The sequence below is a fragment of the Diabrotica virgifera genome, chromosome 4 (genome assembly GCF_917563875.1).
Source record: "Diabrotica virgifera virgifera chromosome 4, PGI_DIABVI_V3a".
NCBI lineage: Eukaryota > Metazoa > Arthropoda > Insecta > Coleoptera > Chrysomelidae > Diabrotica > Diabrotica virgifera.
In genome coordinates, this window is record NC_065446.1 from 36,116,381 (window position 1) to 36,143,604 (window position 27,224).

The 27,224-nt window shown below is 31.8% G+C and overlaps 1 protein-coding gene and 1 non-coding gene across 3 annotated transcripts in view; both read left to right on the forward strand.

Annotated features, from left to right (window-relative positions):
• The first annotated feature begins 340 nt into the window (after positions 1 to 340).
• Trnas-gga (transfer RNA serine (anticodon GGA)) lies at positions 341 to 413 on the forward strand. The gene has a single exon. It is a non-coding gene; the product is annotated as a tRNA-Ser (tRNA).
• A 5,705-nt stretch (positions 414 to 6,118) lies between these two features.
• The window catches only part of LOC126882987 (serine/threonine-protein kinase minibrain), an 89,841-nt gene continuing 68,735 nt past the window's right edge, over positions 6,119 to 27,224 (forward strand). The window contains exons 1-2 of one of the 2 annotated variants that reach the window (XR_007697446.1): positions 6,119 to 7,063; positions 26,603 to 26,838. Coding sequence is in view for 1 of the 2 variants with exons in the window: in XM_050648135.1 (XP_050504092.1) it covers positions 7,009 to 7,063; positions 26,603 to 26,838 (291 nt within the window). In the remaining variant the exon portion in view is untranslated. The remainder of the gene's footprint in view (positions 7,064 to 26,602; positions 26,839 to 27,224) is intronic. The other variant, XM_050648135.1, reaches the window with a different exon arrangement.

The following is a 27,224-nucleotide window of genomic DNA, read 5'->3' on the forward strand; positions in this document are numbered from 1 at the left end:
ATTAGTGTTTTTGGTAAATTATTTATTATAATTTTTGTATCTTTGGATTTGTCTACTTCGGGAATAAGATAATAAAAGTAATATTTACAGTATTTTTATACTTCACTTGGTCTATTTGACACAATGAGTCTATTGAATAAAAAGAAGTATTTGCTTTTACTTACAAGTATTTAAGTATATACTTAATACTAATTGAATAAAGTCATTTCTTTAATGCTTTATTCAATTACTATTAAGTAAATATGTACTTAAATACGAGGAAGTAAAAGCAAATACTTCTTTTTATTAAATAGACCCATTGTCTGAGAAATCTCGTAGTCCGCACCCGCACAAACAAAAGGAGTATAATAGCTCAGTGGTAGAGCGTTTGACTGGAGATCAAGAGGTCCCCGGTTCGAATCCGGGTGTGTTTTCTATTATTTTTTAATTTTTGGTATTTTTTTAATAAAAATTTTTGGAAGGTAGTAAATAAAAATTAGTTTAATTTTTAAATAAAATATAAATAAACTGTTCGAAAGTATATTTATTTTGTCGAAATCATAATATAACAGAAGTATAACTTCTTACGTGCGTACAAAGTACACACACATTCTTTTTTTTTAGTATTCTGTAATGCGTAAACATAATGTTAACACAGGATTAATTTCAAGTAAATAAATATTAGATTTGTGAGCAATTTTGAAGACTAATTAGGTATTATGGTAGGGGAGCCCAAGCGGGGATTTTTGCAGTTACTCGAGCGCGTCAGATTAGCATATGGGGGAAACCTGGTACCCTGCAGATGTACCTCTACCATATATTGGCTCTTAACACAGGGGAGTTCGTTAAGGGGGGCCCGAAAAAAAAATATATCCTTAAAAAAACTCGAAATTGTCAGATTAAGATAAGGTAAGTTAAGTACATGCAAAAGAGTGTATATTTCAAAAATCTGACGATTTGAGCCGGGCTTAAGGAAATGGGCGAGTCCCAAAGTTTCACAAGAGAAAAGCGAATATTTCGCGAAATGAATGACAGATCGAAAAACTAAAAAATATGTGCCCAATATTTTTTAAAAATCTATCGAATGATACCAAACACGACTTCCCACGGAGAGGGGTGGGGGGTAAATTTAATATTTTAAATACGAATCCCGTGATATTTCGCGAAATGAACATCAGATCGAAAAACTGTAAAATACACTTATTCAGTATTTTTGAAAAATCTATCGAATAGTACTAAACACGACCCCCCATGGATGTGGGGTGGGGGGTTACTTTAAAATCTTAAATAGGAGCCCTCATTTTTTATTGCAGATTTGGATTCCTTCCGTAAAAATAAGTAACTTTTATTCGAAACATTTTTTCGAATAATGGATAGATGGCGTTATAATCGGAAAAAACGATTGTTGGAAATGGAAAATTAAATTAAAAAATGGCAAGCGCCCACTAAAATGGAAAACTTTACTTAATTTTTTTTGGTTTTAGGACCTACTCTTCACAAGCCAATATGTCCCCAAAGCGCTCCAGTGACTGCACATTTAGCATACTTTGCTCCCCTACCATTATGCAACGTGCCAGTTGTAGTTGCACTATGGATAACAGCTCGGATAAAAATGATGAGTAATATGTAGTAAACATCTGCACTTGAACCGTTTTACCAGTAGCATTTATCAACACCATGTACCGATTCAAGTACATTTTTTTAATAATTGAAAAAAAGGAAGGATATAGTAAGAGTAATAATATAGCTTTATATTTTTATAATTTTATAGTACATTGTACCGGGTGTCCCAATAAGAATGGCTCTCGGCCATATCTCAGGAACGGTTTATAGTAGAGCTTTAAAATAAAAAATTTTATAACAAAAGTTGCCTCAGGAAAAGCCTGGAAATTATTTTCATAATTGTGGGTCCACCGCTAGAGGGCGTAATTGAATATCAAAAATAAAAAAATCTAAATTTTACAAAATTTTCCTTATGAAGGGGCACTGGAAATCCGATTATTGTATTCTTCATCAAATTCTGCGCATATTTGATTTAACAAGTTTAACTCTACCTTTGCAAATAAGAGGTGGGGGTGAATGGGAACCTTGTTATGAAAAAATGGCTGTAAGTCCGGTTCTGCTAAATCAAATTTTGAAAACTGGGTCTTGTTGGAGACAGATCTTTTTCTTCAATGTAAGCGTGATAATTTTGAACCATCCTAATAAGTAATAAGCCAGCTGGGAGGCGTTATTTAATTTTTTTCAGAAATCTAGTTTTCTTTGGAAAATATTAAATACAAGTATGCATTTTTAATCATACTTTATAAAATTAGATTAAATTAACAATAGAATAGCGAAAACCGCATGTCGATGCCTTTTGTCTATCTCAAGATATCTCGAGAAACGTGTAAATTTTATACATAACTGTTACTATCACCGGTAAACTAAGTTAATGAAAAGTAGTGTGCTGTGGAAAAAAACAAAATAACATTTTCCAGATGTCAACGTATAAAAATATAATTAATTAAAACAACAATATAAAGAGAAACAATATTATTAAAATTAAATATAACCCAGAACAAAAAGAACTACTTAGTGACGACCTAAATATTCAAATTGTTGCCCATCATACACTACTCTAGAATACATTATCCAGAGAATACTAAACGCCATTCCAAGCATATCGAGAGCAGAAATTGAGACTGCTGTTCAATCTACTCTTGAAAGAGTAAATGTTTGCAACGAAAATGATGGGCAAAAATTTGAACGTTTATGTCATCACTAAATAGTTGTTTTTATTTCTTTGTAATAGGGCTTTTCAACGCTTCTCATTTGTTTCGAGCCTCTGTCATATGCCGTATAATCCGTGTATAATATTAATATACGAGATATGAACGAGGCTCGAAACAAATGAGAAGCGTTGAAAAGACCTAATATACGTTGACAGCTGGAAAATGTTTCTTTGTTGTTTTCATAGCACACTACTTTTAATGAATTATTTCGTTTACCGGTGACAGTAACAGTTATGTTTTTAAATTTACACGTTTTGTAAGATATCTCGAGATAGAAAAAAGGTATTAACATGCGGTTTTCGCTATTCTGTTGCTAATTTTGTCTAATTTTGTAATATGGTATTAAAAATGCATGTTTGTATTTAATATTTTCCAAAGAACACTAGATTTCTGAAAAAAATTAAATAACGCCTTCTAGCTGGCATATTACTCGGTAAGTTGGTTCGAAATCATAACTTTTACATTGACGAAAAAGATCTGTCTTCAACAAGACCAAGTTTGCAAAATGTGATTAAGCAGAACCGGACTCACAGCCAGTTTTTCATAACAAGGTTCCCACTCACCCCCACCTCTTATTTTCAAAGGTAGACCTAAACTTGTCAAATCAAATATGCGTAGAATTTTATGAAGAATACGACAATCGGATTTCCAGTGCCCCTTCATTGGGAAAATTTTGTAAAATTTATTAATTTTTGATACTCAATTACGCCCTCTAGCGGTAGTCCCACAATTATGAAAATAATTTCCAGGCTTTTCCTGAGGCAACTTTTGTTAAAAAATTTTTTATTTCAAAGCTCTACTATAAACGGTTCCTAAGATATGGCCGAGAGCCATTCTTATTGGGACACCCGGTACACTAGACATAATATTTTAGTTTAATGGCTCCTAGAATTTATAAAACTCAAACAAATTTGAAGCTGATTATCTCAGAACTATCAAAACTGCACTTAAATCCTTTTACGTCTGGCCCAATCAAATGGTCTTTAACAAAAACAATTATTTAGACCGGGCAGTATCGTCGCCCCCGCTAGCAAAATTATTCCGATTCGATTTTTTTGCACAAACTTACTCAAAAAGAGATCCTTATAACATATCCACAGGGTGCCGGGCGGTGCCGTGGTCGAAAAATTGTTTAAACAATTTTTTTTAAACAAAAAAAAAAATAATTTTTTCGTTTCGAACAAATTTTTTTTAGACAAATTGGCTTATTCTGAGCAAAAAAGGTCTCTTGTCATTTTTTTCTAAAATTGATTGTTGTCGAGTTATATGCGATTAAAAATTTGAAAAATGCGAAAATGTCTATTTACAAGGCTTAATAACTCGATTAAACCATTATTATTATGAAATTCAAAAAGTCACCAAATCAAGTTTCCAATCCCTTCTTCAAGGTCCTGAAGAGATTTTTGTCATTATTTTATTAGAAAGCTGTTATTTTTAATTATTAACAATTAGCGCTATAGTCCAGGATCTATCGTCGCCCCCGTTAGTGAAATTATTCCGATTCCATTTTTTTGCAGAAACTTACTCAAAACGAGGTCCTTATAACATATCCACAGGGTGCCGGGCGGTGGCGTGATCGAAAAATTGTTTAAACAATTTTTTTTAAACAAATTCACAAAAATAATTTTTTCACTTCGAACAATTTTTTTAGATAATTTGGGACATTCTGAGCAAAAAATGTCTCTTTGATTTTTTCTAAAATTGATTGTTGTCGATTATACGCGATTTATAATTTGAAAAATGCGAAAATGGTCATATAACTCGACAACAATCAATTTTAGAGAAAAATCACAAGAGACCTTTTTTGCTCAGAATAACCCAAATTGTCCAAAAAAAATCGTTCGCAATAAAAAAAAAGATATTTTTGTGAATTTAAAAACAATTTTTCGACCACGGCACCGCCCGGCACCCTGTGGATATGTTATAAGGACCTCGTTTTGAGTAAGTTTCTGCAAAAAAATGGAATCGGAATAATTTCACTAACGGGAGCGACGGATACATCCTGGACTATAGCGCTAATTGTTAATAATTAAAAATAACAGCTTTGTAATCAAATATGTATTGACAAAGATCTCTTCAGGACCTTGAAGAAGGGGTTTGAAACTTGATTTGGTCACTTTTTGAATTTCATAATAATAATGTTTACTCGAGTTATTAAGACTTGAAAATTGCTATTTTCGCATTTTTCTAATTTTTAATCTCATATAACTCGACAACAATCAATTTTAGAAAAAAATGACAAGAGACCTTTTTTGCTCAGAATAGGGCTTTTCATCGATTGTCATTTGTTTCGAGCTTCTGTCATATGTTGTATAATCTGTGTATAATATTAATATACACGGATTATACGACATATGACAGAAGCTCGAAACAAATGACTGTGAATGAAAAGCCCTATAAGCCAATTTATCTAAAAAAATTCGAAATGAAAAAATTATTTTTGGTAATTTGTTTAAAAAAATTGTTTTTCGACCACGGTACCGCCCGGCACCCTGTGGATATGTTATAAGGACCTCTTTTTGAGTAAGTTTGTGCAAAAAAATCGAATCAGAATAATTTCGCTAGCGGGGGCGACGATACTGTCCGGTCTAATTGTCAAAATTGTCCTTCTTTTCCATTTCCCCGAACTTTGTTTTTTTCGTTTTTTTTTTACTAAAAGAATAGCGCTCTGACTGATAGGTTATCAAATTTTCCGAGAGATGTCGGTAATTGTAGGTCAGACGACAGACACATCATCATAGATCCTTGTCCCGTGAAGCATTATAATTAACTTCTGTAAGATAAATATGTAACGGTCTTTCAACAACAAAATTTAATATTGGCTACATATTTTATTTATTTGATTACGAGTAGGAAATTCTAATATTTTGTGGAACAGAGATGTATCTAGCCGAATAGTGGCGCCATCTCTGAGAAGGAATTCGAAATCGAAACTTTAAAACAAATATAAAATGTTTGTTCGCCTGAAACAAAAATTGACCATATGTATATTAAAGTTTAAAATTATTATCGAGAATTTCAAAATTGTTTACAATAATTGTCTGCTATAATTTTTCGTGAAAATGTGAAAAGATTACAGATCGCTTCCTTTTTGTTCACAAACATTTGAAAATGGTAGATTTCCTTTGTCAAAGTCATAGATTTTATCACAAGTAGATGACAGTTAGATCGATTTTACGTTGCCATATTTATAATAATTTTAAAACGTTGGTTCAGATTTCTTCTAATTAAGCCAATTTTACTATTGAAAATATTTGAAAAGGGCTTTGTAATAAATTATTAATTAAGAAAGAAAATGATTTACTTTGAAGAATTATATGATATAGATTTTTAAATCAAGAAGACGCTGGTTGAACTTGGCAACACTGGTTCTACTTAGTTGAGAGTTGCCATGTTGTTGCGTTTTAGGGGTGTGCTACACCATCAAAATAAAATAATTTAATTGATTACAGGGTAATGAGCGTGAATTTGTGAAAATTATTGAGTGTTATACGAGTTTGTTGATATCCTGAATCAGTAGTGTCAATTTTAAGTCCCCGGAAAGTGAGAATTTAACACACGTGGAGTGGAAAACAGTAATAAAGGTGAATGATCCAAATACCTACATGTGGGCCTGAAAACAGTAGTTCTGCGTGTTAATAACTATGAGTGATTTATTGTTAGTTATTATTTTAACCTAGATTTGGTTTAATTTATCAATGTGCTATGCGTGCACATTTGTTATTGTTTTGCTCAGTAGTGCTTCCGAGTTTTTTCTTGTGTACAGTGAAGTGCTGTGACTGTCTTGTCGTCAATCGAGAACGATCAGTCCATTCCTTGCGACAAGGGGAGTGAACTTTGATACATTCAATCAGGTTTAGTCGGTTGGTTTTCAATTCATATAAAATTAAATATGTGTATATCATGCGGCCTAAGCAATATACCCCAATTGTGCCGCAATATTTCTTAAGTACCAGAGAGAATCGTATAATCGAAGTATGTTGTGTCCCTCAGATTGACTGGTTGTTGTTTTTCTGTCTTCGTCTCTCTCGAAACGGAAGTGGCTGTGTCTGTGAAAGCATAATATCGGCTGGCCTTGGAAAGCGGGAGGTTAGTGGCCTTAAGCACGCGGGATTGTTTACCCAGTGACAGCATGGAAGTTGGTTGCCATTAAGGTGGATCATCTTATGTTAACCCCGGCTGGACCATACAATCAGCCGTGGGTTGAGATTCAGAACAACAAGAAGCAGATACCCTTATTCCATTTGTGTAGTCCATGGCGTGGCACAAGCACGAACACGTAATGCTCATGGATAAAAATAAACCAAAAAGTAGGTATCTTCTTTCTCTTAAAATTGTCTCTCCACACATTCAGTTAACACTCTTGATTTTGTCATATATTTTTAGAAAATTGTGGTGCAAAAAACTTCCTTGATCTCTAGGACTAAATAGAGATGAGCTTAACCAGTACAGTACATTTTAAATCACTAATATTACTTCCTGTATTTTTCAATAACACTGATTATAATCATGAACTATAATCATTTAAAAAATACAGACAATTGCCTTTCTATTATTATATAAAATAAAGTACACAGTAAAAACATCATAGATATCAACATTCTAATAATAATGTTGAAATACAATCAAAATGCTCTTGGATTATGAAAACAACTCTAGTATGTAAACAAATGACATGATGCAAAGTTTATTGATAATGTCAAGTCATTTATTCCATTTTTTTTATATTAGAAACTAACTAAGCTGCATAAATTGTTTCGGACTCTTTTATTTCTCTTAAATTTCGGTGTTTTAAAATACAGTGATGAGCACCCTAATAACTGTTAAATTATGCAAAAGATGGAAAACAACATGTGAAAAAATAAAAAGAGATGAAACTACTAGAGGTGTAAAATTATTGATAGGAACCTACAAATTTACATTCAATTACATACTTTCCCACCTTTAGACATACTGGAGAAGTGTGACAACTGTCACTGTGACAGGAGAATTTTATAAAATTTTCCTGTCACAGACGTCTAAAGGTGGGAAAATGTAATGTAACTTTATAGGTTCCTATCGATAATTTTACACCTCTATGGTAGCATAATTTGTAAGCTGTCTCCCACAGGAGATAAATTCAGTTATTTTTCTTCACTATATTTTCTTACCTTAGTAATGAAATCCACCTCTTTTTTTCAACCAGATCCTTTGGAAACACAAAAAAATCTATGTATCCCTCTTTCACTATATTTTATCACTAAAGCACATTACCATTTTTATTATACAAAATACAATGGTTCATAAAAGTTCCTAACTTTTGCTTGGTGAATATCACTAAAAAACTCTATTTCATAGAAATTATGGTGGTATTATCTTAAAAACACTATACTTAAGCAGAAAAAGCAACAGAGGAAGCAAAATTTCAACTTTACCTCTTCTTTTCAACCAGATCCTTTGGAAACACAAAAAAATCTATGTATCCCTCTTTCACTATAGTGTTTAAAATCCTGGGCAAAGCACATTACCATTTTTATTATACAAAATACAATGATTCATAAAAGTTCCTAACTTTTGCTTGGTGAATATCACATCCGACACCCTGAAGGGCACTAAGGATTATGAGAAAATAGAAGAAGAAGAATATCACTAAAAAACTATATTTTATAGAAATTATTTATTTATTTATTTATTTATATACGGGATTACCCCCATTACAACACATACAGTATAAAATCAATCTCTGTAATATCTACTAAACTAGAGTAAAATAAATCTGAATTACATATTAAACAAACACGAAATATTAATAGTTATCCATTACACATATTACATCTATTACACAAATCAGTTCAAATAAACAAAAAGTACCTGTCAAGCTATTTTAATCCGATTCTTAAAAGCAGCCAAGGAGACACCAAACATTTCCAAGTTATTCTCGTTTATAATTTTTAGTGTTCTCTCATTGGGCGAATGCATACCATAGTTTGTTCGATGAAAAGGTATATAAAACAAATCAACATGTCTGAGACTTCTGGAGGGAACATATAAATTAATAGATTGGAGAAGTTCAGAACAACAAATTAAACCATTTATTAATTTAAACACAAATACCAAATCAGAGTTATCTCGTCGAGTTTTTAATAAATTCATGTTGAGTGTTTTTAAAATATAGGTATAATCATGATTAGTAATGCGTATGTTTAATTTGTATGCACAATATCTCAAAAATTTATTCTGCAATCTCTCCAACCTAGTAGAATAAACTTGGTATTGTGGAGACCATACAGTAGATGCATATTCCACTTTAGATACAACCAAAGCATAATATACCGTTCTTAAAGCCCCTACAGATAGTCTCAAAGTCAAAGTCAAAGTCAAAATTTTATTTACGCATATAGCATTTACAGAGTACGTAGGTATAAAACAACAATAATTATAAAAGTACAAAGGATAGTTATAAGTATAACCTATATAGTCTTACAAAGTTAAATCATTAGAATATACATACAAGTCAAAAGTATTTGGATTTAGAAAAAACAAAACAACAACACTTGCTATCGATCATTTTACAGGCAGTATTTTGGAAGGATTTGAAAACTTTCTTGATACCCTTGCCTCGTTCCTTGATCTTACTAAAGCTTTTGATTGTGTCACTCATAGTATTCTTCTTAAAAAATTACATGCCTATAATTTTCATCCTATGTATATTCAATTGATTGAGTCTTATCTATCAGATAGATTTCAATATGTGTTTTTTAACCAGCTTAAATCTGATAAAAAACCTTTGATGTATGGAGTGCCTCAAGGGTCAGTTCTAGGTCCAATATTATTTCTCATTTATATAAATGACTTGGGATTTTCACAAGAGGGCCCGGTAAGCACAGTCATATTTGCTGATGATACTACATGCTATCAAAGTTACCACCCTTCCCAAATCAGTGATATTGATCTTGAGACCACAGAAAGCAATTTGTTCCAATGGTTTTTGGCAAATCGTCTCTCTCTCAATAACTCAAAATCACAAACAGTGAACTTTACCCTAAGACATAACACCATTACACATCCCATTTTAACAGATTGTTCACAGGAAGCTAAATTTCTTGGTGTTTATCTTGATCAGGGACTCACTTGGGAACGGCACATACTGAAACTTTCCCAAAAGCTCTCAAGCCAACTCTTTTTATTTAGAAACCTATCTAAGGTTACCTCCCTTCAAACCCTTCTTACATCATATCACAGCAACTTTCACTTACGCAATCCTTTCCTGGGGACACTCTTGCCATATAGATAAGGTGTTTGGTCAGCAGAGAAAGTGTATTCTCATAATCACAGGTCAGGGTTATCGGGACGATTGTAGGCAGTCTTTCAGAAACCTGAGGATTCTCACACTACCTTCTGTGTACATTATGCAGTGCCTGTTGTATGTTCATCAAAATGTAGATCTGTATAAAACACAACAGCATACTTATCAGACTAGAAATCATGATGCCCTTGTACCAGACTTCAGTCGACTTGAGAGGACCAGAAATGGAACCAGATACCTAGCATTGAAATTTTATAACTGTATACCAATATCTATTAAAAGTCTTGATTTTAACCAATTTAAGAGACAAATTAAAAATTATCTTCTGATGGGTGCTTTCTACTCATTTGAGGAGTACTTCAGATCTAAATTTTGTTTTGTCCTGTAATTTAATTAGTGTTTAGTTTTTAAATTTTAGTAATAGGTTTTTTTACTGAAGTACTGTCAACTTTTAATGTAATTTTAGACAATTTTAATTATTGCTGACCTGTAAAAGTACATTTGTACATTATTACCAATAAATACTCTACTCTACTCTACTCTAATGTATTAAAAGATTACTATAACAATAACAAGATGTCCTGACTAGATTTTTTTTCAATAATTATAAAAACACTGAAACATATATATAACAAAAAGTTTGGAGGTAATAAATTTGAAATCAGATTACATATTTAATAAATAAGACACATTTTACCATAATAATTTTAACATTAATTTGATAGAAACTTTTTTATTTTACCACTAAATTTATTAAAACCATCATTAAATAAATCCAAATCACACTTTTGTAACATTTCATTTGTCTCAGACAGTTGCGAATGATAAAGCCCAAAGATTTTGATGCATTTACTGTTACACTATTTATATGTTGCACAAAACGCAACTGCTCATCAAATGTGACTCCTAAGTCTTTTATTGTTTTAACATAAGACATTTCATTTTCATTAATTGTGTAAGAAGTATCATATTTTTTATTACCCCTAAAAAAGCTTCTATAACAGCATTTAGCAACATTTAAATGCAAAATATTATTCTCACACCAAATACTCAACCGGTCTAAATCTTCTTGAATTAATGTTACATTAACATTTGAATCTACGGATTTAAATAATTTCAAATCATCTGCAAACATCAGGAAATCGCAATTTCTAAAACATTCTGATACCTATATCGTTCATAAATATATTAAATAACAAAGGTGAACAGTGAGCTCCTTGGGGTACTCCTGATGTCACATGAATTATATTTGAATTAAAACAACCTACTCTCACCTGCTGTGTGCGATCTCTTAAAATTATGGTGGTACTATCTTAAAAACACTATACTATGCAGAAAAGCAGCAGAGGAAGCAAAATTTCAACTTTATAGTAATTAAAAAAGCTTGAGATTGGGCAAAAATCCTGGCTTTTCAACCTTTGTTTACAAAGTGATAATAACAATATGACAGTCGTGAAGCCACACTTCTGCTGTCAGTCTTAAAATCTCTTCATATTTTTCTATATTTATTAGTGATGTAATGATTATTCGTATTCACGAGATTTGTGCGAATGTTTTGCGAATATGAACATCAGAAAAAAAATAATTTGAGGATAGTATTAGGTTAATAAAATCAAAATTTATTCACATCTTATCTTTTTTTATTAAGAAAAGGTAACTTATACCTGGTTGCACCAACAGATCTTAAGGCTCCAGCTTAACTAAGCACAAAATTAATACAGTAGACTCGCGATTATCCGAGGTAACTGGGACCGTGACTACCTCGGATACGGAAAAACTCGGTTAACACTGAGATTTGTTATATTGATAGAAAAACACGTAAATAATCATAACTATGGATATTTTAATGACAAAATTAATACAGTACTGTCTATAAAAGATAAAAACATTTACCTTATCAATATTACTGTTTAAAAAAGTCTTTGATTTTGCATAAGCTTTATTCCTCTTTTTGATTTTGAATCGGCAATGTTGCGTCAAGGTTGAAAATTGTAACTCACCTGTTATTACTTTTGCCTCGGTTAACCGAGGGGCTCGGATGACCGAGACTCGGATAATCACGAGTCTACTGTAGTAAAATTTTAAATACAGTACAACCTGCCATATCCGGAGCTGTCATATCCGGACGGTTTTGTGCCATCTGGATCTACCGAAATCTACAGAGAAAGGCAGTCCTGCTGTTGGACAACGCACTAAAAGAAGAACTAAAAAATGGCGAAATAATGTATTATAGAATCTATAAAACGTGTCTATCGACGGAAGTTATTGACGGCGTTGATTACTGGAATGTATGAAGGAGAAAACATTTCAGTGACTGTAAAAGTAGTGGTCTTGATATCCGGATTTTTTCATATCCGGATCGGTCTGTCGCCACATTGATCCGGATATGGCAGGTTTTACTGTATTCTCTTTTTTTTGTAAATCACACTCACACATAAAGCATACACATATCCCTACATTGCCAGGTTAACACTCCCAGTGGATAGATTTTTATCCAGTCTTGCTTTAGCTTTTGCTACAACTAATTTAGCTTCCTATTTTATAACTTCTGTCATTTTGTACATTTTTGTTAGATCTAGTTTCTTGTTCTTCATAATACAGTTTTCTCTTTTCTTTAATTTTTGTTTGACCGCCAACATGTTTTCTTTAATTTTTATGGGGCTTGGTTTGAGGGGCGCACCATGCTCTGCACTTCTGTACATATTTGAAATATACAGTGATGACCTAATAACCGGTAAAATTATGCAAAAGATGGAAAACATAATACATTCTGAAATAAACAGAGATGAAACTAGAAGAGGTGGGAAATTATCAATAGAAACCTATAAACTTACATTATATTGATAGTTTCCTTCCATCTTTAGATGTATCGGAGTCAAAATGTCATAGGAGAATTTTATAAAATTCTCCCGTCACAGTGGCAGTTGCCAAACTCCTTCGTTACATCCAAAGGTGGGAAACTAACAATATAATGCAAGTTTATAGATTTCTGTCGATAGTTTCCCACCTCTACTAGTTTCATCTCTTTTTATTTTACAACATGTTATGTTTTCCATCTTTTACATTATCTTGCTGGTTATTAGCGCACTCATCACTAAATATAACTGATATTCTATCACTTGTTCTCTTACATTTCTTGTATTGCTTTTCTTTACATACCATATTTTATCTCTCACCTAGTTCTTTCGCTCTTTGTTTTGCAAAGATCTTTTCAATATCATGATTTGAAAACATTTACCTGGCATTTTATATGTATATTTTGCCAATATACTACCAATTTAACCAACAATTTCCTAGTGTCACCTTACATTTTGCTGTGAAAATATGTGGAAGTTGCTGTGTTATATTTTACTTGGAAGTAATGATCTTCAATGTAGGATTTCATGATTAGGTAGTAGGGGGTTGGAAGAATACATTTGAGTTTGCATAAAAGTCTAGTATGCCATACTCTATCAAATGCCTTTTCTACATCTAAGAATGCCCCTGTGCAATATTTTTTTCCTCAATAGCAGTAAGGATTTTTCTTATAATTCTATGAGTCTGTTGTGTTGTGGAGTGTCTCTCTCTAAAACCAAACTGGTGTGTGGGTATTTCTACATCTAGGTTAATGTCATTCTTCGGTCTACCAAGTAGTAGTCTTTCGAAGATCTTAGACATTGTCAGCAACAAGCTGATTGGTCGATAGGATGATTTTTTATTTGGAGGTTTGCCCGGTTTGTGAATCATTATTATTTGCGCAAATTTCCATGTGATTGGGAAATACGTCAGTCTGAGTGCACTATTGTATATTGTAGTTAGCATGACCAATGCTCTTCTCGGAAGATGTTTCAGTATTAATCCTGTTATTAGGTCAAATCCAGGTGCTTTGTGGTTATTGCATTTTTCTATTTCTAGTTTAAGTTCTGATGGATTGAATGGTGTTATTGGGAGCGTCATAGGGCAAGCACTATCCAGGAAGTCTCTTATTAAGTTTCCATAATCATTATTCTCTACTTGGTGTTCTTTAAAAATACCAGCTAAGTATTCTGCAAATGCTGAAGCTTTTTCCTGGTCTGATCTTCCCCAAGTACCATCATCTTTCTTAATTGGCGAGTTGTGTTCTGTATGTCTCTTTAAGTGTTTTGTTGCCTTCCATATTGAGTGATCTTCTTTAGACAAGGTACTAATGTAGTGTTCAAATGTGGCATTGCATGCTTCATTTTAGCGCTGTTTTTAATTGTCTGGTTGGTCGATTATATTCGTGTTTGTCATTAATGTTGTGGCTTCTTTGCCAACTACCTCTTGCTCTTCGTTTTTCGACTATTAGTTGTCTAATATAATTCGAAGTGGTATTTTTGTTTTCTTGCTTTGGAGTTGATGGTGTAGCTCGATATGCATCTTGCTGAATTTGACAGGTGAAGTGGTTTATAGCCTTATCTATGTCATCTTTTTCTTTGAGTCTGATTCCAAGATTGATATTCGTGTCAAGCTGGTACTTGAATTCACACCAATTAGTTTTAGGGGAAGTCAACTTGGGTATTTCAGGTCGTTTGATTATGTGGGTGCTGATTGTTGCTATGATTGGCTTGTGGTCAGACGAGAGATCCCAATTTGCTTCTATGTTTGTGTAGTTTGCTGCAGTTCCTCTTAGGATGAAGAAGTCGAGTAGATCTGGTAGTCTATTTGTATCGGACGGCCAGTACGTTGGTTGTCCCGTCGATAAGTAGGTGCAGTTTGTGTTGTTGATGGCATCTAGTAGGCTTCTGCCTTTTGGTGTAATGAGTCGTGAACCCCAATTCGTATGCTTAGCATTCCAATCACCTCCAACAATGAATTTGTTACCTAGCTTGTTGAATAGTTCTTCGTATTCTTCAGTTCAGCGACATTAAATAGTGAAGTTGATAGAGAATCGCCTTGTTGTACTCCACATGCTATTTCTATATTTTTGGTGGTTCCGTTATCTGCAATTATTGCTGCAGTCGATCCTTTCATTGTCATTTTTGTAAGCTTTATAAGTTTCATTGGTATATCTGTATCTGTAACAGATGAATCATCTAGCCTTATTCATTTCGCAGATGACTCAAATTATCTGATTTGGGCCAAAACTGTTGAAGAGTTTATTTTATTTTATTTATTAAATGGACGGGATCACCCCATTACAGCATTATAATAACATTTTATTTTTAATCTAATTTATCTTATAAATACACTTTAGAATACAATATTTAGAAACAATTCTAGAGTTTACTGTAAATCATGGTTTTTAATTGATTTAAACTTAAATTAAAAGGATCTATATCACAGTGACTATTTAAAAACCTTAAGGCCCTATCAAATGGATTATTGCAGGCATAATTGGTAGCATGAAAGTTTATATGAAAAAGTTCAAAAGATCTTAGTCTATGCTGTGGAATATTGAAGCTTATTTTACTTAAAAGTTCCGGATATTGAATTAAATTATTTAATAATTTATAAATAAATACAGAATTAAACTGAATTCGTCTGTTATAAAGTGTTGTTAGATTTAATCTATCTAAAATTACTTTTTTGTCTATATTTGCAACTGGAATTCCCATTTTGTAACCGCAATACCTAAGAAACTTATTCTGAACTTTCTCAATAGAATTGATATACTGGTCATACATAGGAGTTGCTCTTAAAAACACTTGAAAATCTGGAGAGGGCTGAGAGATGGTTTGCTGGGAATAAATTATTGTTGAACTGTGGTAAGACTGTCATCTATTTTAGAACCATACAGTCTTGAGGTCCGATCACGAATATGGTAAATATTCAACCAGACCACATAGAAACATCCAACTCTGTCAAATTCCTGGGTATCTACATTGACCAATATCTGCAGTGGGATGTACACCTATTGCAGTTATGTAAAAAACTGAACTCTGCATGCTACTCAATAAGAGTGCTTAAAGAGTACTTACAGCAGGATACTCTTCTTACTGTTTATTATGCTAACTTTTATTTTCAACTACATTATGGAATCATGTTCTGGGGAAATGCAGTGGCAACATCAGAGCTTCTTATCATTCAGAAAAAAGTAATACGGATTATTCTTGGGATGAAAATCAAGGACTCATGCAGGGGGAAATTTAAACTACTAAATATACTTACCTTTCCAGCCATCTACATTTATGAATGTTTAAAGTTTCTTTTTAAGAACCCTTCATTATTTAACCATTACATCCCCAATCATACCCATCACACAAGAGCTCTAAACCTAACTATCCCTAGACACAGACTTACTCTAACAGAACAGAGTCCACTATATGCCTGTATCAAATTCCACAACAAGTTACCATCCGCATTAAAACAAGAGATTCAATTAAGATTTAAAAGAGAGTTATTTAAATATCTGGTCATTGTAGAACCATAATATACTGTGGTGGAATACCTGGAGTATTAGTTGTTTTTGTTTTTGTAACATGTAATGTCTAATTTTTAATTTTAATTATGATAATTGTTATATGTACTTTAGATTTATACAACCTCTTTTCTTTTTACTTTTACTTGACGTTATTTGCTGAAATATGTAAAAATTTTATGCAAATAAAAATTATTCTATTCTATGAGTATTCTATCTAGGTTTTTCATGTCTTCTATTAGGTCGGGTCTTGTTAAGCTGTCAAAGGCTTGCTTGAAGTCTATGAAAAGGATGTTGATGGCTTAGTGTGAAAACCTTGTATCTCATTTTATTTCGAAAATGACATTTTGGTGGTTTTAGTTTGAAAACCTTGTATCTCACCATTTACAACTGGTAGAAAAAATCCAAATACACCAGACTATTTTCTACAGCCGAAAAAAGAAACCACATATATCGATTGCTCTCTTGATTTAGTGTGAATACCACGTATGTTTATAACCAAGAATTTGGTACTTAATTTGGAGTGTTTGTTTAAGAAATTCGACTTGGAGAACTGTTTTTTTGTGAACAACAAAAGGTAGTCCGGCATATAGAAACATTTTATAAACCTTAAATCAAAAGGTTTGTACTGTATCAACCTAGTATTTGGAGGTGTGCAATAAGCTATGAAAAATGAAAACCTCGTAAATAATCATAAACACAACCTCATTTTAGATGAAAAATACGTATATCAAGATATACGAGGTTATCATAGTTACTTGGACAAAGGCTCTATATACTGCAAGGATATTTACGTGTTTTTCATAGTTAATATTTGTATTTTCAATTTAATAGCAACATTTAACACTTTCAGCTCTGGGCCAAGATCAGATATTTGTCTCAATGTGCTCAAATTAAAATATGTAACAGTAGTTTTTGTTTTTAGATTATATTATGCAGAAAATCAGTTTTTTGCCTCTCCTGTAATATTGTAATTTAATGAGATACAAGGTTTTCACACTAAGCCATCGATGTGTAAGTCGATATCATGTTCGTAATATTTCTCAATTGACTGTGTGATTATGTGAACTGAGTCTGTTGTTGACCTTCCCTCTCTAAATCCGTGCTGGTAGTCTCCTATTTTAGTTTCAATGTATTTTGAGAGTTTTTGTCTGATTAATGATGTCAATATTTTGTAGCAGCTGTATAACAGTGTTACTCCTCTATAGTTGTTACATTTTGTGGTGTCCCCTTTCTTTAGAATCAGAAATATCCACCCAGTTTTCCATTCTTCGGACATTCTTCTTCCCAAATCATTATTATTAGGTTGTATATTTTCCGTTGTAGTTCTTCTCCGCCTCGTTTTATTAGCTCATTTGGGATTTCATCTGGGCTTGCTGCTTTCTTTTGTTTTAGATTTCGTATCACACGTAAAAAGTCCTCATATGATGGCATTTCGATTTCATCATCAAGGTCTGTTTCTTCTGTATATTCGAGAGAACTTTCTCTCACCTTAAATAACTCTTCGTAGTATTTCTCCCTTTAATTGGGATAATTTGTTCAAAAATAAGTCTCTGGATGATATGCTTGAAGAGCTATATGGAAGTTTCAGTCTTTATTAGACCTTTTAAAAAGGGGCAGGTTAGAGAATGTAACCTTAAGTTAGAGGACCATAATAGATCTGAAAAAGTCACAGTTGAATAGGTCAAAAGCCATCTCATTAAATAAATCTATCTATGCCTAAGCCACAAGTAAAATTCACTTGGTTATGGCCTGTAAACAGCTGTGTTCTTGTGTACAATGTGAAATTAACTGCCTTGGAGTTTCCTGCACCATCCCACGGATAGTGGCCATCTTGCCAGATTTTGTATTTCAACATACATGTGTTGGTTGATTCTTTCCTGAACTACTTAGTGGACTCAAAATTTGTTCACCACTCTGCTATTAATGACTAAAATGGCGAGTAAAATGTGAACAGAACACCTACTTTGATAAGACAATGTTATCATTTGCGTGTGTTTTTGTATCCTATGGCAATTTGTATCCTATGGTGATTTGGCAAAACAGACTGAATAAATGACAGCCAATGACAAATGTAGTTTCAACAATATTTATTAATTTATTTATTTATTTCGACGGTAGAACCATTTACAAACGAATACAAAAAAAATAAAAATAGTAAAAGTAAAAATCATGTACAAAAAACATCAAAAATCAACGAATAAAAGACAATTAAACAATAAAATTTGTAAAATAACACAGTATATCCAATTACAGAAGATGAAAAATATCACATATTTAAATCATTAAACTCCCAAGCTGCCTTTTGAAGACATTAATACTTGGACAGAATGGATCAAGTAGCATGCCATTGCATAAGCTGAGCATTCTTGACAAGGGAAAATGACGAGCATACTCAGTCCTATGAAAAGGAATATAAAAGAGTGCAGTGTGTAGAGTTCTATGTATTGTGTTTAAGTACACATTATCCAATAACGAGGGACAATTAATAGCATTGTTTAGAATTTTAAATAGAAACAACATATCCGCTCTCAACCTGTGGTTCTTCAGTGTCGCAACATTAAATTGAGACATTATTCCAGAATAATCTATGACGAAATTTTCAGTATTTCTTATATTAGTATGTGCTTTATAAGCTAAGGATCTTAGAAACTTCCGCTGAACGCTCTGCAATCCATCAATGTAAACTTGATGAAATGGAGACCAAACAACAGAGCAGTATTCAAGCCCTGAGCGCACTAGAGAGCAGTACAGTAATTTGAATACAGTAGGTGAGAGATCATGACTGTTGCGATAAATAAAACCAAGTATCCTGTTTCCTTAACTTTAAGATAATGGCTTCTAAATGTCAATAGACAATCCAATAATACACCCAAATCTTTAATCTCAGTAACTGAATCCAAGAGTACATCATTAAGAACATATCTATTAGCTGTTAGATTATTTATATGACCAAATGAAATACAAGAACATTTAGTCGGATTTAGGCTTAAACCATTTTGTTTCGACAATAAACATATATTATTAACATCGTCTTGCAGAAGATCTCTATCTGATATCTGTGGCTTGGTTCTAAAAAGGCCAATGTCAATATTTTACTTTTTTGTACAGCTTTCTTTAAATTTTAATATTGACCAAACAACAGGCAACGAATTGACATTGGCCATTTTAACACACAGTATCTCATTTGGTGCTAAAATGGCCAATGTCAATTTTTTCCGTTTTATTTTGTCAATATTAAATTTTAAATAAAGCTGTACAAAAAAGTAAAATATTGACATTGGCCCTTTTAGAACCAAGCCATAGATATATCATGTATGTAATGAAATAACTTAAGATCATCAGCAAATAGTAGAAAGTGTGAGTTTTTGATAGCCTTACCAATATCGTTAATGAACAAGTTAAAGAGCAAGGGACCACAATGAGACCCTTGTGGGACACCAGAACAACAATGGAATTCAGAAACATAATTGTTGATACGAACTTGTTGTGTACGTCCCATCAAAAAGCTTTTAATCAAATTAACAATGGGTTCACCAAAGCCAGACACATGAAGTTTATGAACCAACAGGTTATGATTAACCCTGTCAAAGGCCTTTGAGAAATCAGTATAAATGCTGTCGACCTGAATCTTATTCTCAAATCCACACAACAAGTATTGTTGGTAGTTGACAAGGTTTGTTACAGTTGACTTTCTGTTAGAAAAACCATGTTGCTCATCAATAATTATGTTTCGGCAAGCCCAGGTAAGATTTATCGATACCAATTTATCTAGAAGTTTTGGGATTGCTGATTGAATAGTTATACCTCTATAATTATTTACATACTCACGATTGCCAGATTTATAGATAGGTGTAAGAAAACTATTTTTCCAATAATGTGGAAATATAGATGATGACAACGATAAATTGAAAATTTGTTGCTATGACTGCTAAAATATGACTGCTATCAGTTGTCAGTTTCTTCTTCTTCACATGCTATATCAAAATTATCCCATATTGGCAATTATCATTGCGAAGTCATGGCAAGTCGCACCTATATATGGATTCGTGTGCTGAACGCAAACTCATGATGCACCCGTGTGCACCACCATATGTAGCGGACAGTCAAGCATGATGCACACAGGTGCATCACTGTATGGAAGGGGTTAAGAATTAGTTTTAGTATGCTATATCGATTTCCCTTCTCTATAATGTCCCAGATAAGACATTTTCTGGTGTTTAAGTGTTTAGCAGTTCTCTATCTTTGTTGACCCTCCTTAGTAGAGGTTTAGAAGCCCTTATTGGAATATCCTATATTTTTCATACAATGGTTAAAAAGTGTCACTTAATGGTTTTTGGTCGAAATAGAACTCCTTCAAATCGTATCTATACTATTAAGAATTGTCCTTTAGACTCTGTATCTCAGATAAAAGACCTAGGTGTTGTGCTCGATTCCAGCTTATCCTACATCCCCCATATCTCATCTATTGTCTCAAAATCACTTCAACTTTTACGGTTTATCAAATGTTGTGCTAAAGACTTTCTAAATATCCCATCCATAAAAATATTGTATTGTTCACTTGTGAGACCTCACCTAGATTACTGTTCATGTGTTTGGTCTCCACACTATAACACCCATGTTCAAGCTATTGAGAGAGTTCAGCACAAGTTCTTAAGATTTGTTGCATTTAAACAAAGCCGGAGGGTTGATGAAATTAACTATTCTAATATGGAAAAGTCTCTCAACATAACCTCTCTCCAAATCCTACGCATGCATAAGGATCTCGCAATGTTTTATTGGGACCGTGCAAGTTCGGCAAAGCGACCCCTATTTCTACGCTCTATACTAAAATTCGCACTTTTAATTATATTGGCCAATTATATTAGTCCTGGTTACTGGATAATTGTCAAGGCCATAGTCCAAAAAAATAATAAGAAGAAAAAATAAGATTCAGGTTATGTTATGAAAACGTCAACAATTGTATGTAGTAAATAAAATTAGTTATTAAAATGCAGTACTGCAAGCAAAATAAAATTAATTACATTTACCTTTATATAATAATTGCATATCATATCAATATTGTGGAGCAATATATAATTTTTCTGCTTCATTGACAGAATGTATGAAATATACGTCAATTTGACAATTTCAATTGACAATATGAATTATTTAAGATAGTTGCAATATTTCTCCGCGACTCGCGCAGGGTCGTTTCTCGTTTCCCCTTCCAAGTACTTGCACACCGCGAATAGCATACTACACTCCAATAATTTTGGTTCTCAACTATTGGAGAAAATTAGCCTCCATGTTCCCAGTAGACAAACGAGGCTAAATCAACCCTTTTACGTTAGACCCCATCGCACAAACTATGGACACAACTCCTTCATGTCTAGAACACCTAGGTTTGCTAACCAATATTCGGAAGGTTTACATTTTTGTTAATGTTTGATTTGTTATTTAATGTTCCAAGTTTGTATGATTAAAATTTTTAAATATACTGTTGATTAGGTTAAAAATCTTCCGTGATTAATGTTTATACTGTATTTTAATCGGGTGATTGCCCGTTGATAAATAAAATAATGATTTTGCTAATACATACATAGTAGTATTATAGATTTGCAATATTGAACATTATTAGTGAATTAAGTCAAAAAATATTTTGCCTTTCATATAACTTTTATCACCACACCATTTATTTATTAAGTATATGTTCTCTCTACGATAAATAATGTGAACAGTCATTCTTTGAGAAGTCATCACTTCTCAATAAGTTAAAAAGTCACTAATCATGAAATATTGCCCATCTCTATGTTCAACTTGTTAGTAAGAGATAGATCACAAAGAATGCAGTGCATTTTTGGCACAGTATTTTTATACAAAACAAATGCCAACATAGGTTAGGTACCTATAACTTTTATCTGTCATTACTTGGATTCAGAATATTTAAAAATATATTGTTGCAACTCATCAATTTATTTTTATACACATATAGATATAGTTAGATGAATACTTCACTTATGTTAGGGAGTCCTTACTAATAAATACAAACTTATAAACATCTGATTACTGTTATGTAATATGTACTATAAAAAATAAACATTATTTTTATTCACTAAACCTAATTTTTATATATAAAAAAGGACATATTCTTTGGAATTAGTACAATTTCAGTGATGTGTAAATATTGTTTACTTGTTTCTTTAAAATTAAAGGTAGCTATTATAAGATAAAGGAAACTTTCTAAATAGATTATGACATTTTGTGACCTACAAAAAAATGTGTTCATAAAATACTTGGCTCAAGCAAAAAATTGTTTGACTACTATGTAGGTTACTTGATATCTTTATCTAAATTACAGGGTTGCCACACTGTCAACAAATACAGTAATCTACTTAACTAATTAATTTTAATATATATACAGGGTGGTTCATTAAGAATGTCCAATCTGAGAGTTGTAATTAAATACAACTGTATTTAATTTAAGAGATGGCATATTTTTAATTCTAGATTTGTAGACATTTTCATAGTTATGATGAAATGTCAAGCCAAGCCAAGAAACTAGGGTCTCTATAGTAAGTTGCAAAGTTATAATCTATTACAGTAATTATTCGTGATTCCTTTATTCGTGTTTTCACTATTCACGGATTGAAAAAATGCGACAAAATTCCTATATTCGTGGCCCAAGATTTCTTTATTAGCGGTACGAATTTTATAATGTCCTTAATGTTTATTGTTAAAAAATCTCTGAAATATAGCTAGTTATTTTTATAATTTGAGCTTCATTTCAGAAAATTATAAAAATTTCTAGGCAGAATAATAACAAATTATTTCAGATAAAATAATATCAATAATAATATAATTTAAGCAGATAGAGTAGTAAATTCTTTGTTGATGGTAGTTTCTATACCTATTATATTAAAATACTGATTAGTTAATTTTAGGTTTTAGATGATTCACAAGAGAATCCTGGACATTCCTAATTGCAATGGAAATTGCATGACTCTAAAGTAATGTGACTACTAACTATTGATTTACTATTAAAACCAATTTATATTCAAACGTAAAAATATGCAAGACATAAGTTCTACAGAATTATTGTATCTAGTTATTCAGTTTTATTCTAACAGTTTTATAAAAAAAAATACTTCAAAAATTATACATTCTCATTAAATGGAATAAAATATTTGTCTTTTTAAATGTCAATAAAGGGAATACAGATAAGTGATTAAAAGAATTTTATTTCTAGTAGTTAATAGTTATTTATGTACCAAGTCAGTAAAGTGACTCTTTATCGAACGAGTCTGATATAACAGACGAGTTCGATAAAGAGTCTTTACTGACGTGGTGCATACAAAATTTTATCGCCAATCATAAAAAACATTAACACTTACATAACACTTACTTAATTACATCCTTCTAATGAAAAAAGAGTGTGTGTACTTAAGTCCTTATAATAGTCGAAATATGTCAATAACCATTAATATTAAACAAAAAAGTTTTCCTTACGGGGGATTCGAACCAAGTACTGACACGTTCGTAACTAGATACGCATACCGCTAGCCTACGCAGCCACTTGTTAGACATGGCCGATATTAATTATAAAAAGAACAAATAGGCAAGTAAAAAATGTAAAGAAAATAATTGACATTAAATGAAAAGACATTATACATAAATCATGGTAGATTCAAGGATATGAAAAAGAACTTTACGTACAATAATATGTAATAGTTATTTTATTTTTGTTGAATTACCTTCATCATCAAAAATAATCGTTATCAGGTGCATTTAATAAGAAATTTAGCACTTCTTGCAGCAGGGTTTTTGATTTTTTAAAAATGTAATTCCTTCCTTTTTGTTTCAAAAAAGCTGTAAGTTTTTTATAATTGCTTAATGCTTATATCTATGTCTTTATTTGTGGTCAAAGTTGCCTTTAACATTGAATAATAGGACCACATAGTCGATGGAGAATATTCTTTAGGCAATTCAAAGAAATATGCTAGTAAAACACTTTCACTATAATTTGCAATACAATTTTTTTCACGCCATGCTTCAAATACTTATGTCATATTGCCTATTGTATTTTCCGATGGCTTTTGCTGGGAGAAGCTCTGAAACTGCCTCTAACGATTTCTTGCGTATTTCAGGTGGCGTTCATGTAATTTCTTTCATTTCCAAAGCAGCACTACTGTACTATAATTTGATATTCGTTTTACACTTTTATTACAATAAATACAATTTTCAATTTAAACTTTGTAAATATGACAGTGATGACAGGTGACTTCTGCATGCCGCTTTCGATTTTTAATCGATAGATAGTTATCAATATTGAATAATTACTAAATCGGTAAAATTTTGATTAATTTTATATGAATATAATTGCAAAATACTACAGAATTTCAATTTTTGGCATACATTTAATTAATAATAACGTAAATTGTGTACAATATTTTCAATAATTAAAGTAAATAAATTTTAAGCTCACTCAAATAAATAATCGATTAAAATGAATACAAAAATGAATGACTTTAGTGACAGTTGGCGATAAAATAAATTATATTAACTTTTCTGTGTGCTCTAATTGGTATCAGAATGTCATCACTAGTAAAAACTTAAGGATACTAAAAAAGATTAATTGATTTTACAAATAAATAATTTTAATAAAAATAAGTCAATACAAATAAATATTTGCTAACGTATACTTACTAACAATTAAAAAAAATTGACTCACAATGTTCAAAAACAATACTCATAGATTCAAACTCTTTTGTGATTAATAAATACTTGTTATAAAAATCATCTTATTAGTGCACTTTTAATTTTAGAATTAATCTGTAAATAGGTTTTTGAGAAACAACTGTACAAATATATAAAATGTATAAAAATTTTGTATATAAAAAGACCTTGGGTTTTAATATAATCTTATGGTAGTGTCAGTGGCAGAATATGTTCAAATAATTTAAAAACTAGAAATAAATAAGGGGCAGACATTTTAACAGTAAAGTAGTCTAAGCTATGATATTAGCTCAATCTGCACTGATCTGTTTAATTGATAAAAATTATTGGATATGTAATTTAGTATGTTACCAATTATAAAAAACAAGGGGCGCCCGATATCATTTTGTTCTGATTAGAATTAATTCATAATTAAAAAATTACTTTTTTTATTTGATTGATTTAATAAAAAAAAATCGGCCCGGGCAGATATTATTTTAGATTTTTTGGATCATTCTAAACAAATAAGGTCTTTTGTAACTTTTCTCTTAATTTGATCGTTTTCAAGTTATAAACAATTTAAATGTGAAAAAATAATCAAAGATGGCGATTTTCAAGGCTCAAAAACAAAAGTAAAAAATATCATTTTTGAAATTACAAGGTATGTCTAAATTCAACTTCAAACCTTATTCTGTCAGTTCTTGATAAGGATTTTTTTAAAACATTGTTTTTTAGTTGTTAATGCATCACAATCGTCCATCTTTCCATAAGCAACCTTCCTCATTAACAATTAAAAACATATATTTTAGAATAAAACATGGCAAAAATTCTTAGTAGCATTTTTACAAAAGATATGACCATTTTGATAAAAAAAACCTTAAATTAAACGCTATATTTCATAAAGTCACTAGGCATCGCAAAAATCTCAATTAAAAAGTGCATACTTGCTTTACCCCCTCAAATCTTATAAATAATTAATAACCAAAAATTTGCTGTTGCACTGACTGGGGAGTTGTTACTGACATCATCCTTTATGATGAGTAGGTTTCAAAAATTCACTAATTGATTTGATTTTTTTTAAATCATTGAAATCATTAAATTTGAAAATTGAATCATTAAAATCATGATGATTGATTTTTTTAGAATCATTTGCAAGATTTAATTATGACACAAAGTAGGAAATAGTAATGTGATTAAAAAATTTTTAAGGTTGTGCAGCTAAAAATATAAAAAGTAAATAAGTTTTGTCACACCACAATTTAAAAAGTATTAAAATATATAACAAAATTCAGACAAAACCAGCAATAGAAGGTTTAAACAGGGAGTACATAGTACTGTCAGTTACTATACAATATTATTATTCTTCATTAGTAGGTAATGAAGAATACCCTTAACAAGGGTATTTATACTAATGGAGAATTTATAAACCTTCTTATTTTTGGTTTTACCACTCTTCATTTACAACAAATACATAGACAATAAAAATTTCATTATTAAATATTTACCTTCTAGTGCCAGTAGCACCTGGTGGTGGAGGAGACATGTCTCTTAGTCAAAGGCGGCATGTTCCTCTCTATGGCCGCTTAGTAGCTGAAGACACTTTGGGGATCCCACCCATGGCAAATTCCTCATCCACTGATATTCAAGCTATGCAAGCAAGAATACCTCCTACCTTTAGGGACTCATCTTCAGCACCCCTTAGAAAACTTAGTGTTGATTTAATCAAGACTTACAAACATATAAATGAAGTAAGTACCAAATGTATTATTATTTATAGTTATTTTTTTTGGGAGTGTTTAGTTGTTCCTTCTTCCTTTCCTGATTAACTTGTACAGTTCCCATGGCCACCAGGTCTATGCGTTATTCCATATTTCTCAGCAGTTCCCATGACTCAAAAGCGGAGTCATAAGCAACATTCCACTCAATCTGTTGTAAAGACCTCAGAACTTCAGTTGAACTGTTTATGCGTTGGGGCGTGTTGCAAAGGATTATAGTTGTTGAATCAGTCGTGTGAGAAACCCTACATGTCCAAAAAAATCAATTTTCGTTTTTTTGCATTTTTATTAACCTTAGGTATAGAGTCACATGTTTCAAAAGAAACCTGACCCTATTTAACATTCTAAATGAACCTAGA